This window comes from Gallus gallus, chromosome Z, assembly GCF_016699485.2.
Source record: "Gallus gallus isolate bGalGal1 chromosome Z, bGalGal1.mat.broiler.GRCg7b, whole genome shotgun sequence".
In the NCBI taxonomy this organism is placed as follows: Eukaryota; Metazoa; Chordata; class Aves; order Galliformes; family Phasianidae; genus Gallus; species Gallus gallus.
The window spans coordinates 55,694,231-55,707,757 of NC_052572.1; the positions used below are offsets into that span (position 1 = coordinate 55,694,231).

Consider the following 13,527-nt stretch of genomic DNA (forward strand, 5'->3'; position numbering starts at 1 on the left):
GACATACATCAATGCTACTGTGCAAAGCACAAATATCTCATTATTGTTTCCTTTACAGCAATTCTAATAACACGAAACATTTCTTCTCACAAGTCCAATCACACATACACACACACAAAGATTACACACAACTTCACAGAAAACCTTAGCAGATATTCTGTGGTTCAGTTTGGTCAATTCATGTTTGCAAAGATGATAAAGGAACCTATAAAAACAAAGAATTATTTCCCAAAGGTGAACCTTCCTCTGAATTTGCAGTTTTGTAATAAAGGAGCACGTAAGAAGATGTGTGGTTGGATCTTTCCATGTAATCCAGATCTCAAATTAAAGAAAGAACTCTCACTTTTAGAAATCACAATTTCTGCTTGCCTCCCCTTGGTGAGGCCTTCCAAGTGTTTGAGAGTCAAACATACCCCTTCCTGAGGCTGATATTACTGCACCCCATGCCATCTCACTACAGGCACAAATTCTGAACTGGCTGCCTACTTCTCTCCCACTGCAAATCCTTAGTTTTGTTTCTGAATTCTTTGGGGAAAATGGCATTGAAGACTCCTGTTTCTGATTCATGGAGTATTGGTCATGCTAAGCCTGCAGTCTTCTTGAGAAGCTGCATCTAAAAATGTAGGCATTTACTTTAAGACCTACAGCTGCCTTTTTAAAAATTTCCAGCACTGAATTTTTATTATTTTTTATATACACAGAAGAATGCACAGTTTTAAAGAAAAAGTCCTATCCTGAAAGGATGCCATCATCAAGAAGATGAAATATCTCTGGACGTCGAAACTGCTTGCTACTAGTTTGGTATGGAAAGGTTGTATGCATGTATGTACGTATGTACGTATGTATGTATGTATGACCAGATGGCTTGTAATTGAATGCTTCAGTCATCACAGTCCTGCTTACTCGTTCACCATCACCAGCCATGTAGCCCAGCCTACTGGTGGTCTGAAATAATTCAAGGGATTTCTGGGGTGTCCTCAAACCAAAGCCTGTTGTTTGTTTTCTTTTTCTGTTCAGGGCCAGCAAAATCAGCAGGTGTGCTAGACAGAGCTGGCTGCTCTGAAATGGGTAGCAAGTGGGAAGGTCTTGGTTCCACCAGTAAGTGCTTTCCCTGCAGGTGTAAGATGGCTTGCCTCTCATCAGGAAGTCTTCAGTGACTAACAAGACTTTTCTTCCTCTTCCTTTACATGTAGATTCTACTTCTGAGTATTATAATGGGCACATAAACTGCAAATGCATACTGCAAACTGAAGGCTATTTCCTTGAATTTCTGCGTGGAGTCTTCAGGTCTGTGGGCTGTCAGCAAAGACGACGATACTTCAAAACAGCGGGGGAAGTGTTAACATAGAAATGCATGCAAAATTGCCAGTTCAGAACTGGAAAGCAGCTAACTTGGGACACAAGAACAAGATTATCTCCACAAGAACATGCCATCCTGGAAACCGCTAGCATCAGCTGTGGGTATTATGTGGAAGAAAGGAGATAACATATAGCTGGAGTGTGCAATAATCCCTAAAATGTCAGCTAGGGCCCAGCCTGCATGAGGTGGGGTGGCTGCAGGAGGTCTGTGGGTGATGCCGAGGGACCGGAGCTGCACTCTTGGTGCATCACACCACCTCACTTTGCTCCTGTTTTCCTTGTTGAAGCCTGGCCCTGGCTCACGCACAGTGAAGGGCGTCATGGAATGCCAACCTTTGTGGTTGCCCAACGGCTGCTGCCCTGTGGGCCTTTTTGGGCAGGCGGAGGAACCACAGACATGACTACAGAGGGCTTGTGGAAACCTGAATAAAGTGATTCCCGCACTGTTAGCCAGCAAGTGTCCCCATCAGGGAGGGATTTCCATAGCACCGGTGCAGCAAAGCTGCTCTCCAACTCAGCAGCTGTTCTGAGGCAGCAGCTCTGTAAAACATCACCGTTATGAAATTACGATTCCCCCGCGAGCACTGTGCTGAAACTATTTTTCTTCTTTAAATCGGATTAGCAGTCTCTGAGAGGAAGCAAGGCCGCCTGCCAGAACATGCAGCCACACAAACAATGCTGGGGCAAAAAAGGCCAGCAGAACCCACACCCCTCGGTGCTGCGGGGGCAGTCGCTGGCGGCTCTGACCTCCCCGAGGTGGGCAGACCTCACTCTTCGCAGTAGTCCGAAGGGGAAAATCTCACTATCCCGGCTCAGCGCCCTCCCTCCGGGACCGGGATCCGAACCCACGAACGCTGTGCAGTAGGGGCCGGCTCCGCGGCCCTGCGCATGCTCAGTGACGCGGGTGGGCGAGGCACACGTGCAGTTGCCTTGAGGAGAGCGGGGGGAGGCGCGCATACGTAAGCGGACGCCTGCGTGCATTCGTTGTGACGGGAGGGCGGGAGCGGGCGGCGTCCCGTGGGCGGTGCGGGCCGCGGTGCTTGTGCCGGAGGCGGGGCGGGGCGCGGCGCGGCGAGGCGCTTCTGTGCCGTGCTCCAGTCGCCTGCCATGGAGGAGCAGAGAGTGAGTGCCGCTGCCGGACCCGCTGTTCCCTGGGCCCGAGGGGCTTCGGCTGGCTCTGGGGCTGGCGGAGGGCTCGGGGTGCCCGGGCGGCCTGTGCGAGGCGGTGGGGAGGCGGGCGCTGGGAGCTGGGGGGTGCCCGGTGCCGCTGTCCGGGGCTGGGACCGTGTCGTGCATTGCCGGCCGGCCAGAGTCACTGGGGAGCAGGGGCGATGTGCCTGGCCCGGAGCTGGGTGTCTAAATACGGACCTGTGCGGAAAGTTCTGACTCAGCCCTTCGGCTTGTGGGCCTTCGGGCTGCTCTGCTTTCCTGTGCCTGGAAGCTGCTTCGTGAGCAGCGTTCTGTGCGGCTTGCGTTGCTCGTGGCCTACATCTTTCGGATTAGGGATCTTTGTTATCTTCCCTATCTTCAATTATTTCTGTGCTGGTGCTTCATACTCACCGGTACTTCAGAAGGTGAGACGTGAATTGCCAATAAGTGCCTCTGTCTGAGTCTGGGGCTGCTTTACATGCATTAGCCTGAGAGGGCTATGACTGTTCTGGATGCTCCGGGTTGGTGTGCCTGATACCTTCAGTCCTGTTTGGATTTCAGTGCTGCAGAGTGCTCTGAGTACAGTAGTACAGTTGCAGCTCATCTTGTATTTCACGGTGCTTCGTCTGCTAATTTGCTGCTGTCTTCGAACTCTGGCAACTTCAGTGTGTGGAAGAAGCGCAGCAGATTAGGGTAATGGAGGCTGTGGGAGCGTGTTCCGTTTGAAACGTGATAAATATGAGGCTGAATTTAGGCTGCTTCGGGAGCTTCATTTTTGAATCCAGCCGTGTCATAAAACTTCAGCGTGATCTTCAGCAAGCTGACAGCTTGCTCTTTAAACAGAACTGATGTAACTTTATTGAAGTTTACTTTTCAGCTTCTACCGGGTTTGCAGCTGCTTCAACAGGTGTCATGCAATGTCAGTTACTGGTTATTCACAGGAGGATATATTGTCTTATACTGCTGGCAAAACTACAAGGCACCACATGTTGCATGGCTTCATCTCTTTTTTCATACCCTTTTATGTTGTCATCCTTCACACATAAGCACTTAGCAGAAGATCTAATACGTGTTAGTGATCAGAAAAGAAGTATACTGGCAGTGATTAAAAGCTGACTTCGTTCTGGTGGCTCGTGCATTGGTGGTGTATTGGATCAGTATGGTAAGGCTTTGGTAGGGGAGAGGCTGCAGAGGTGGCCTTTGAGAAGAGACCAGGGCTGTCCTTGTTTCAAACAGGGACAATTCCAGCTGGCTTCAGAATGTGCCTGCTGCTGGCTGCATGGAGGTCACCAGCAGTGCGGATGGTGCCTCTGTGGTAACACAACATAAGAAAAGTAAAAACCAAACAAAAAAAATAACAACAACCCATTGTGCAGCATCTGTTGTGGAAGAGAAGTGAGGAAAAAATGGGAGAAAAATGGCCCTGCAGCCACCAAGGTCAGTGCAGAAGGAGGCTGGGAGGTGTTCCAGGTGCTGGCGACAGGAGTTCTCTGCAGCTTGTGGGGGAGACCGTGATGGAGCAGCCTGTGTGAAGAAATGTGTTTAGTTTTTATTTTTCCCTTTCCTAAACTGTTTTCCAAGTTGACAGTAAGTTAAATTATAGTTTCCCAAGCTGAGTCTGTTGTGCCTGTGGTGGCTGTTGGTAAATGATCTCCTTGTCCTTGTCTCAACCCATGTGCTTCTTCACCTCATTTTATCACCGTGCCCTGCTGAGGAAGGGGAGTGGAAGAGTGCCTTGGCGAGCACCTAGCCACTGGCCAAGGTTAACCTGCCTCAGGCCTCAGGTGGTCAAGAAAAATACATTGTATTTTTAGGCCTTTTGCATCTGTGTTTGCAGAAGGAGTCTTACTCTTCAAGTTTCATCATACTTTGTGGAATTTGTTTGGAGAAATTTGTGGCTTATTTTAAAAGCTCTGTACTGATTGATTGGTCAGTGTGACCTCAGGTGTGAAAAACCTTGTTTGCTAGTTTGCTTAGATTTGCTGCTGTATTTTAGATCAGTTGCTTAAAGGATTACCAGGCTTTCTTCAAACGTAGATCTTTTCCTTTAGTCACACGCATCTATAAAAGCCAAAAGCATTGTTTAGAACCATGTACAAGAAGACTAATTTTTTTCCACATGGTAGAACTGAGTAAGCCCTAAAATCCCAGCTGAAAGAGGATTGGGAGTTTTCTTGTTCATCCAAATTGACAGTTGTGTTTATAGGATCTAAGGCTTAACTGTGGGCTGACATGCAAAAACAATTGCTTCGGGTTGGTAATGAATGTAGAAGCAGCTGGTTGGATGATTGCATTTATCTGGCAGTCTGCGCACAAAGGTGTCTTTTAAATATGTTAGATTTAACCCAGCCATGTGCAGATTCTGTAATGAAGTGATGAAGACTTGCTGCACTCACTGTTTCTACAAGAAACCAATCTGGTTTTGTTTCTGTACCCGACAGTATGGATTCAAGGCACTGCTTGTAGTTGCATTATGTTTTTTAGAGCATGCATTGTGATAGTGTTGTGTAAAGCAGCAGAATTACTTTCCTCTGATAAAGTATGGCAGTACGCAAACAGGCAGTGGGCCACAGTCCCAGTAAGTGCATCATACAGGATTCTTTGAACACTTGTGAGGAAAGGGCATCAGGAAAAAATGGGCTTGGGGCTACTGGGAAGGTTTCTTAAAGGCAAGGTAACATCAGGGTTCCCTATAGAAGTAGATGCTATCTAAGGATAAAACATTTTTCTTGCTTTCTAGCAGCCGTGAGATCTTTAGTAAAGGGTTAAGAAATTGCTGGGGGGAGGGAGGTGGAACCTGAGATAATGACCTCTGTGACATCTTCTAGGTAGCACACCTTGAAAGCTGGCTTACAAGCTCCTCCATCTACCTTGATTTCCTGTGTTGTCAAGTAACAGTATTGAGCATAGCAACTCAAAACTGAGTCTAGCTGAATAATAAATCCTAATTACAATTAAGACAGCTTTCACTTCTTTAACAAGCTGCGTAAACATAGCATTGTAGATTCAAATTTGTTTTGAGAACTGGTTTATTTGTTATTCTGATGTGTTCAGAAATTGAACTTCACAATAAGACTGAGTGTTAAGTACCAAGACTTGACGTATTTTATTAGTCTTCAGATGAGGGCGACTTCTTCAAATTAAGCTTTGTAGTCTGTTTTAATTTAAAAAACAGATTTTGATGCGCTTAGCGATTTTTCATACTGAGTACATGTTTTGCAAATTCAATCTACTGCTTTTTAATGGCTGACAGCATTATATCTCAGAGAACCTCCCCAGTTATTACTAAGCTTTTGTCTTTGAGGTTGCTCTTAGAGTACACAAAGTGTTTATCAAAGTATTTCACAACCTGCAGAATAAGCTCACAAGTAGCTACTAGCTTTACTCTGGTAATCATGCAGGATAAACTGTTAGCTTACTTATTTATTCTACTTCTTTTTTTTTTTTTTTTTTACAGTAGATAATGCTAATTTTTCTTCTGGGTTTCTTTTCAACTGCTTTATTTTCTTTATTGCTTCTCTCTCATTTGCTTTGCTCAGTCTTTTAGAGAAGTTACATAGGGCAGTGTGGTGACAGTAAGTAGCACAGTTGTTCACATGACTTGGGATTTTCGGTATAATTAAAGTTATTCAATTTGATAAATTGCTTCTTAGGTCATTAATCTTTTTGTTGTTGGTGGTGGTGGTGTTATAAAATGTATCTTGTGGTCTTGTATTAGAGGAGTTGAACTTACAACTAGAACATGCATGGTGAATTTTCATGTGCAGAAGGACCTAGTAATTATTTCTTACTTGTCTCTGCAATTCCAGGAGACTCTGCAAAGGATCATCTCTACCCTTGCAAGCAAAAATGATGAAATTCACAACTTCATTGACATGCTGAACCAAACAATACAGAATGTTCAGGTATGTTTGTTAGTATTCATAGCCTGTATGTGGCGGGGAGCGGCTTTTTATCAGGTTTTGTCAGCACTAAACTGGTTGTGTAGTGTGTAAGGAGTGGGCTATAAAAATCAAATGTAAAGTATAGCTTTGTGTTGGAAACAAATAGAAAAACATTTTATTTCCAAGTTTCTGCCTCAGCTTGGAAGGTGCAGTGGTTTTGCTTTTCTTGTGGAGAGCAGGCTGGGGTTTTGATTAGTTTGTAAGAGAGTATCTGATTTTGATGTGTGACCTCAGACTCATGTTAGTTGCAAGTTGTCTGCTGTTTCAGACTTCTGTTGGCAGACTGGAAAATGAGACCATCTAAACACTTGAGAATTCTTTGCTCTTCCCATAGGTAGTATTTGCAAATTGTTGGGTTAAAGTCAACAGTTAAACCTAATTTTTAGACCGTTTACCTCTTAGCTGAGGTTAAGGTTCCTTTAGTCTGTCAATAAGCAGTTTTTTTCTTGTTAAAACTGAGCCAACTGAACTAAAAGTTGATTTCAGAAAATGAAGTTATCCAGCAAATCTTTAAGATGGCTTTCTGAGTGCAGTTCAGTTTCAAATGAAAATTCTTCAAATGAAAATGTCTAATGTTCAGTTTACAAACATCTGGGAGCTAATATATAATTGTGAGAGAGGGGTGAAGGCTTTTAGGCATAGAATACAGTTTCCAAATGTTGATTCTGTGCAAGTTTGAGTCTTAGAGTTTTTGTGAATTTCAGCCTTCAGCATATTGATGTCATGTCTGTTTAAAAGGGGACCCTCCATTTAGTATTCAGTGATAAAGTGAGGAACAATAACAAGGTATGTTGTGGTCATGGCAGAGTGTTTTTAGGCAAACCACATGATTTTCAGTGTAAAAGACAATTAAGTCTGCACTGCTTCCACTACAAATTGCAGCTGTTTTCAATTCTCTTCTCAGATAAACTCTTCTAATGTGATTAGTGAATTGGATGATGAATTTGATGCCCTGTATTCTGTATTGGATGAGATGAGAGGGAGTATGGCTAGCACTATTCAGCAAGAACAGGCTCGTAAAATTCAAGCTCTTCAGGTAAGTGTAAAACATCATCTGAGGTTCTTTGCAACTAGGTACAAGAAATTTTAAACTGATATTTGAAGTCTTACCTGAAAATGAGATTTTTGACAGTGTTGCATGAAACAGAGTAACTACAAGGTAAATGTCTTTGTGAGTGCTTCTCTGGCCTCTTCTGGTGTCTAGTCCATGTTCTTGGTGTTACTGTATATCAAGGAAGTGGCATAATGTGTGACTTAGAGGTGGAGAAAGGCTCCACAGGAGCAGGACATACGTTTTCTGTTTTCAAACTAATGACCAGCTTCTGGACTGAGATTGCTTTGTTTCTCCATTTGGAATACAAACAGAACAGTATATGAACCTGTTTGATGTCTGAAGTGATGTTCTGACTCTTTTTTTTTTTTTTTTTTAGTTTGTATGGAAAATGTTTGAGAGTTGCATAGGAACGTGTTTAGTGGTGGGCACCAGTTTAACTTCTTAAACACATTTTGTGTTTTTATGATTGTGTGATTTAGTGCAGGAGAATCATTGCAATGGAATTCAGAGATATAGAAGTGCAGCTTCTTGAAATAGGTATAAAATCCATATATTTACAGTAGAGTGTAGTCAGTTATCACTAGCTGTAGAAAGTGTAGCTATGGGTGGATATGGAGGATAATGAATCCTATAAACAGAAGCTGTTTTTTTTTTTAGCATTTTTCATTACGTGATCTAACTTGTAGCATTCTTTTGCCTCTTAAATCTTTCCCCTTATTTGCTTATACGTGGCATTAAGGAAGATGTTTGCTCTTGAAAAAAGGAGCCTTTTCTTAGCTAATAATTTTAAAGAAGCTCAAGGAGCTGTTATTGCAAATTCCACAGGCCTCCTTTATACTAAGTCTGCTTTACACCAATCTTTAAGTAGGAGGATAAAGCATTTCCGAATTCCATGGTATACATTTGAAGTTTTACTTTCCCATGTCCAGTTTTATTTTTCTCTTCACGTCTGCTTTAAGACCTTCCGAACATCCTCAACAGATGGTGGTCACTCACCTCTAAGTATACTTATAAGTATTTAGTGCTTCTCAGTGAATAACTTTTAGGAGGTATTCAGCTGTAGCTTATGTAGATTATTCTACCGTGTAGAGAATGAAAGCTGAGGTTCATCTTGTAACAGTTCTGGAGGGGAAAACTATTTTGGTAGTTAGTCAGCTAGCTGTCTGACTTTACTGAGAAATTTTCTGTTAATATCTGTTAATTTTCTGAAGGTTAATCTAATTTGTTTGAATGGTATGATTTAACCACATTCTAAAAGCTTCTTACTGCCTGATGCATGTGTTGGAACAGGGGATCCACTATTAGCATTGGATGAGGATAACAACAAATACAGTGTTGCAGATAAATGACACAGTTGTTAAATCCCCTATTCATCTTTCAGCTGTGGCTGTTACCTGACTTCTTGGCCTAAGGGATGTTCCCTTTACTTCATGACAGATCAAAATTCCTCTAGGGTGCACAGCAAGAGTGTTTTTCCTAACAGTGAACTTACTAAACTAAATTGACAAATAAAAACTGTTGTGTTGAATGCATTGATCCAAACCATTGCCATTGATTAGAATTGAACTTTGTATGAGGAAATCAAAGGCTTTCAGTGTAGTCTAAACTTCACGTTTAAGGGAACTTAAGGGACTTTCTTAATTTGTCTTGAAACATTTATATTGGTGTTGCATGGTAGTTTAAAAGACTGAGGATTTCATTTCTAAGCTAGTTTTACAAATTTTCTTGGATATTAGTGCTGAAAATCTAGAAATTACTCTTATTCCTTGCTTTAAAAGTACATTTTTGTTTTAGGGCAGTGGTTTTTTTTACTACCACTAAGGTGCTGGATTGTCACAGCAAGAGGCTTATGGTCAATGGTTCTATGTCCAGGTTGAGGCCAGTGATGAGTGGTGTCCTCCAGGGCTCTGTCTTGGGAGCAGTGCTCTTCAACATTATCGACATTAAGGACAGAGACAGTGGGACTGAGTGCACCCTCAGCAAATTTGGTGATGATACCAAGCCGAGTGGTGCAATTGATAGGACAGAAGGGAGGGATGCCATCCAAAGGGACATTGGAAAGTAGATCCATGTGAACCTGAGGACGTTCAACAAGGCCAAGTGCAGAGTGTTGCACTTGGCTCAGGACAATCTCAGATATGTATACAGACTGGGAGAAGAACTCTTTGAGAGCAACCCTGTGGAAAAAGACTTGCACATCCTGGTGGATGGGCATTAGCCAGCAGTGTGTGCTTGCAGCCTGGATAGCTAATTTTACCCTGGGCTACATCAGAAGATGGATGGCTAGCAGGGTGAGAGAGGTAATTGTCACCCTCTGCTCTGTTCTTTTGAAGCCCTATCTACAGTACCATGTCCAGGCCTGGAGCCCCCTGCACAAGAAAAATGTGGAGCTGTTGGCGTGGGTCCAGAGAACAGCAACAAAGATGCTCAAAGGGCTGGAGCACCTTTCCTACAAAGACAGGCTGAGGGAGCGGGGCTTGTTCAGCCTGGAGAAGAGAATGCTTTCCAGTACTTGAGGGGCACTGACAAGGGTGACTGACTTTATATGAAGTCTCTTAGTGATAAGACAAGGGGAATAGTTTTAAACTAAAAGAGAGCAGCTCTGGTTTAGTTATCAGGGCGACATTCTGTACTCAGAGTGGTAAAGCACTGGAACACGCTACCCAGAGAAGCTGTGGATGCCCTGTCCCTGGATGTGTTTAAAACCAGGTTAGATGGAGCCTTTGACAACCTGATCCAGTGGGTGGCAGCCCTACCCACAACAGTAATTGGAACTGGGTAGGTTTTATGTTCCTTCCATCCCAAGCTGTTCTATGAAAACGTTACTTGCTATTAAATTGTTTTGAATTATTAGTGTATGAAGTATTACATGCATAGAAAGACATGTTGAATGGCTGTAGGAAAAGCTGCTGCCAGGTGTAAAATGTGCATCTTCTTTGACCTGCAGTTTGTTTACAGTCTTGTGAAATATTCAAAATTAATCTGTTTAGGGGGTGTATCCATTGTTAGTTATGTTAGAGGTTCCTTACAGACTACTTTTTTTACTGGAAATGGTAGTTTATTAATGTCTAATAGTCAATTGATCCTCAAAGAATTTCCTATTGCTCTTCTTTCTTTGTTCCTCTTTCCTTATCATTCATTATACTGTAGTACTTGTTTTTAGGATTCCTATGCCAAATCTAGATCTGGATAGGAATAAAATGCCTTCCCATTTTTGTTACTGCTAGAAGTTCATTGATGAAGGACAGTTCTGTAGGTAGAAATAAGTGCATATATGGACTTCGGCATTTCTTGGCTTCTGTAAACCTAATGTTGTGAGAAACATGCCTTAAAAATCAAATCTGCCTTTTATATACTGGTTCAGCTGTATTTCCCTTTTGGGTTTGTAGAATGTGGTCTATACCACTGTGTATTTGTCAATCACAGTGAAGTTCTAGTTAAGACTTGCCATGTATCAATTGACTAGCTAAGCTAACCTTGTAAGTAATTAAAGAGGCACAGCAAAGCCATGTAGCTGTAATACTAGTACATAGCAAATAACTTTTTTAATATGAATGCCTGAAAATATTCTTTTTTCTTCAGAATCAGCTTAGCAACTGTAGTAATGCCCTGGAGAGTTCTGAAGAGCTGCTGGAACTTGCTGCGCAGTCGCTGGACATAAAGGACCCTGTGAAATTCTCAGAGGTAGAAAATGTTAAATGGATGTTTGTTAGGCAGGTGCTGCTATTTGGATTAATTTCTAGTAGCCTTTATATTATGGCAATGGACTCAGCAGAGTACTAACTGTGTTGTTTAGCCTGTAGTGTTGAGTTTTAACTTGCTTTTGTCAAGCTGGCCTATTAAGATGTGATGTTCAAAGAAGCTTAGTTTGTGGTCAAGTTCAAAGGTGATCATCTGAGAGTGATCACAGAACTATATGAATAAAGCCCAGTAACTTTCCAGATTAATAAATAGTAGGGGCTTGCAATACAGCTGCACATCTTCAGGCAGTTCCTTGGAGGTTTAGTAGCTCCATCAAAAGTACACGGTGAACCGGAACATCTGTAGTAGAGCTCTTAGTGTGGGCCATGGTGGACTCAACTCTGGGACACTTGTTACTCTATTGCAGGTGTGTGAGGTTGATTGGACAAAAAGAAGTTGCAGAGCCTACGCTTAGTCCCTGTATAAGTACAGTTAACCTGTTACACGTCTTTCTGTTGCTCTAGTATCAATATCACTTAATGATATTTACGTATTAAAAAAGTTTGAGGCCTTAAATGCACAGCTGTGAGGTCTTTCTAAATTGGTCCATCATGACTGCTACTACATAAATCTCTACTAAAATCAGTGTTGTCTTATTTAGCATGAGGAGGAAAGAAAAGGAATGTCTTTTCATAGATAACTATCAATGTTCAGCAAATCTGTGTTGATGGTAGTAAGTCAACCCAGAAAGTGACGGTGAAATAAATCCCTGTAAAATCAAACTGAAACTTTGTGGCAATAAACCTTTAAAACCATGACAAATGTCTTGTTGTTTCCCCTAGACTATCGCATGGCGCTTGCAAAGCGTCCCGGTATTCTAAATGCAGTTGTATTTGTTTTGCAGAACTTCATGAAGGCTATGGAACTCATATTTATAGTCTGAACCCCCTTTCTTTTCTGAAAGATCTCATGAAACTGAATTCAGGACAACTTTTCCTATATTCTGCAAAACCTGCTAATGTATTTGCGTACTGTGAAGGCTAGAGCCAGATCTGGGCCTTGCACTGTGATTCTAATACAAATAATGCAAGCTTTATCTCAGCACACTTATGCCAACATGTGCCTAGCTGGAAGAAAGATATATTTACAAACTAATTAAACTGTTCTAGGTACACACCGACTCAGTACAATGGGTTCTGTAATGTGACTTGCTGTAGTAATTCTCACAGTAGTAGCAGGGTCAGCCCCACCAAATCCAAGACCAGATCACTTTTTGTCTTTCTGTCTTTTAATGGGAATAAGAATGCAAATTACTTGCAAAAGGAATGGGCAGGAAAGCTGTCTTACATTGCCTTTTGTACCTTCTGGCAACATGTGTGCTGTCTTGCTTTGAGTGTCAGTTTTGATTCATTTGCCTTGAAGAGTAACAATTTCTGAACTAAATGTTTTTCCTAGCACTTCAGTTTGGATTGTCTTTTCTGACTTGTGGTGATGTACAGAGATTGTTAACTCTCGATCTGCATGTAGAATGTAGCTTTGTATTCACTGTAAGTTGATAATCTCTAATGCTTTTTTCCAATCAAATATGCAAAGGCAAGTTATTGACTGTTTAGGAGAAAGTGTCTTTAAATTTGGAGTTTGAGGCTTAAGATACAGGAGTCCAGTTCACTGAACTCCCAACATCTAGGATTTTACGCTTTTTACAGTAGCTGGAACTTAAAAATGTGTCAGGTGTTTCAGGCACAGTAATAGTGAATTGACTATTAGCTAGTTAAATCTACTGGACTATTAATTGGAATACCTTTTTTAATTGGCCTATTTTTTTTGTATCCTGCAATAAAACCATTCAAGAGAAACTAGCTCAAGACTAGGTTGTATTTTTTAGTATAGATTTTTTTTATACTTTTAATGAATTAGCTTACCTGGAGGTCAGAGCATGAATACCAAACAAATACAAGAGTGCAGTGGTTGGATAGGATGTGATTTGACACTGCTGTGCAGCCAACATGAAATTGGCTGAGAACCCTCTTTTGTCAGTGGTCTGGAAACAAACTAAATTCAAAGGAGTTAAGACAGGACTGTCTTGCAGAGAAGTGTGTTCACTGAATCCTGAATGCCACATATTCCACCAGATGTAGAGATTATGAAGAAGGGTTTGTAAGTAACGCTGACTTGTCTACAGCTGTCACGTGGGAAAATCAGTAATAAACCAAAGTTATCATTGGAACTGATATAAAACAAAACTGTCTCTTAAGCTATATTATTCATAAACATTTGGTATTTGGAAATTCCCACTTTGGAAACATAGAAGTATTCTGATATAGCAGGTATATCTCTTTT

The 13,527-nt window shown here is 41.9% G+C and overlaps 1 protein-coding gene across 4 annotated transcripts in view; it reads left to right on the forward strand.

Moving 5' to 3' along the window:
- Window positions 1-2,403: 2,403 nt before the first annotated feature.
- The window catches only part of FSD1L (fibronectin type III and SPRY domain containing 1 like), a 33,596-nt gene continuing 22,472 nt past the window's right edge, over window positions 2,404-13,527 (forward strand). For all 4 annotated transcript variants that reach the window (XM_004949352.5, XM_004949353.5, XM_424884.8 and 1 more), the window contains exons 1-4: window positions 2,404-2,481; window positions 6,318-6,413; window positions 7,357-7,488; window positions 11,089-11,190. In XM_004949352.5, coding sequence (XP_004949409.1) covers window positions 2,467-2,481; window positions 6,318-6,413; window positions 7,357-7,488; window positions 11,089-11,190 — 345 coding nt within the window. In that variant the 5' untranslated portion in view covers window positions 2,404-2,466. The remainder of the gene's footprint in view (window positions 2,482-6,317; window positions 6,414-7,356; window positions 7,489-11,088; window positions 11,191-13,527) is intronic.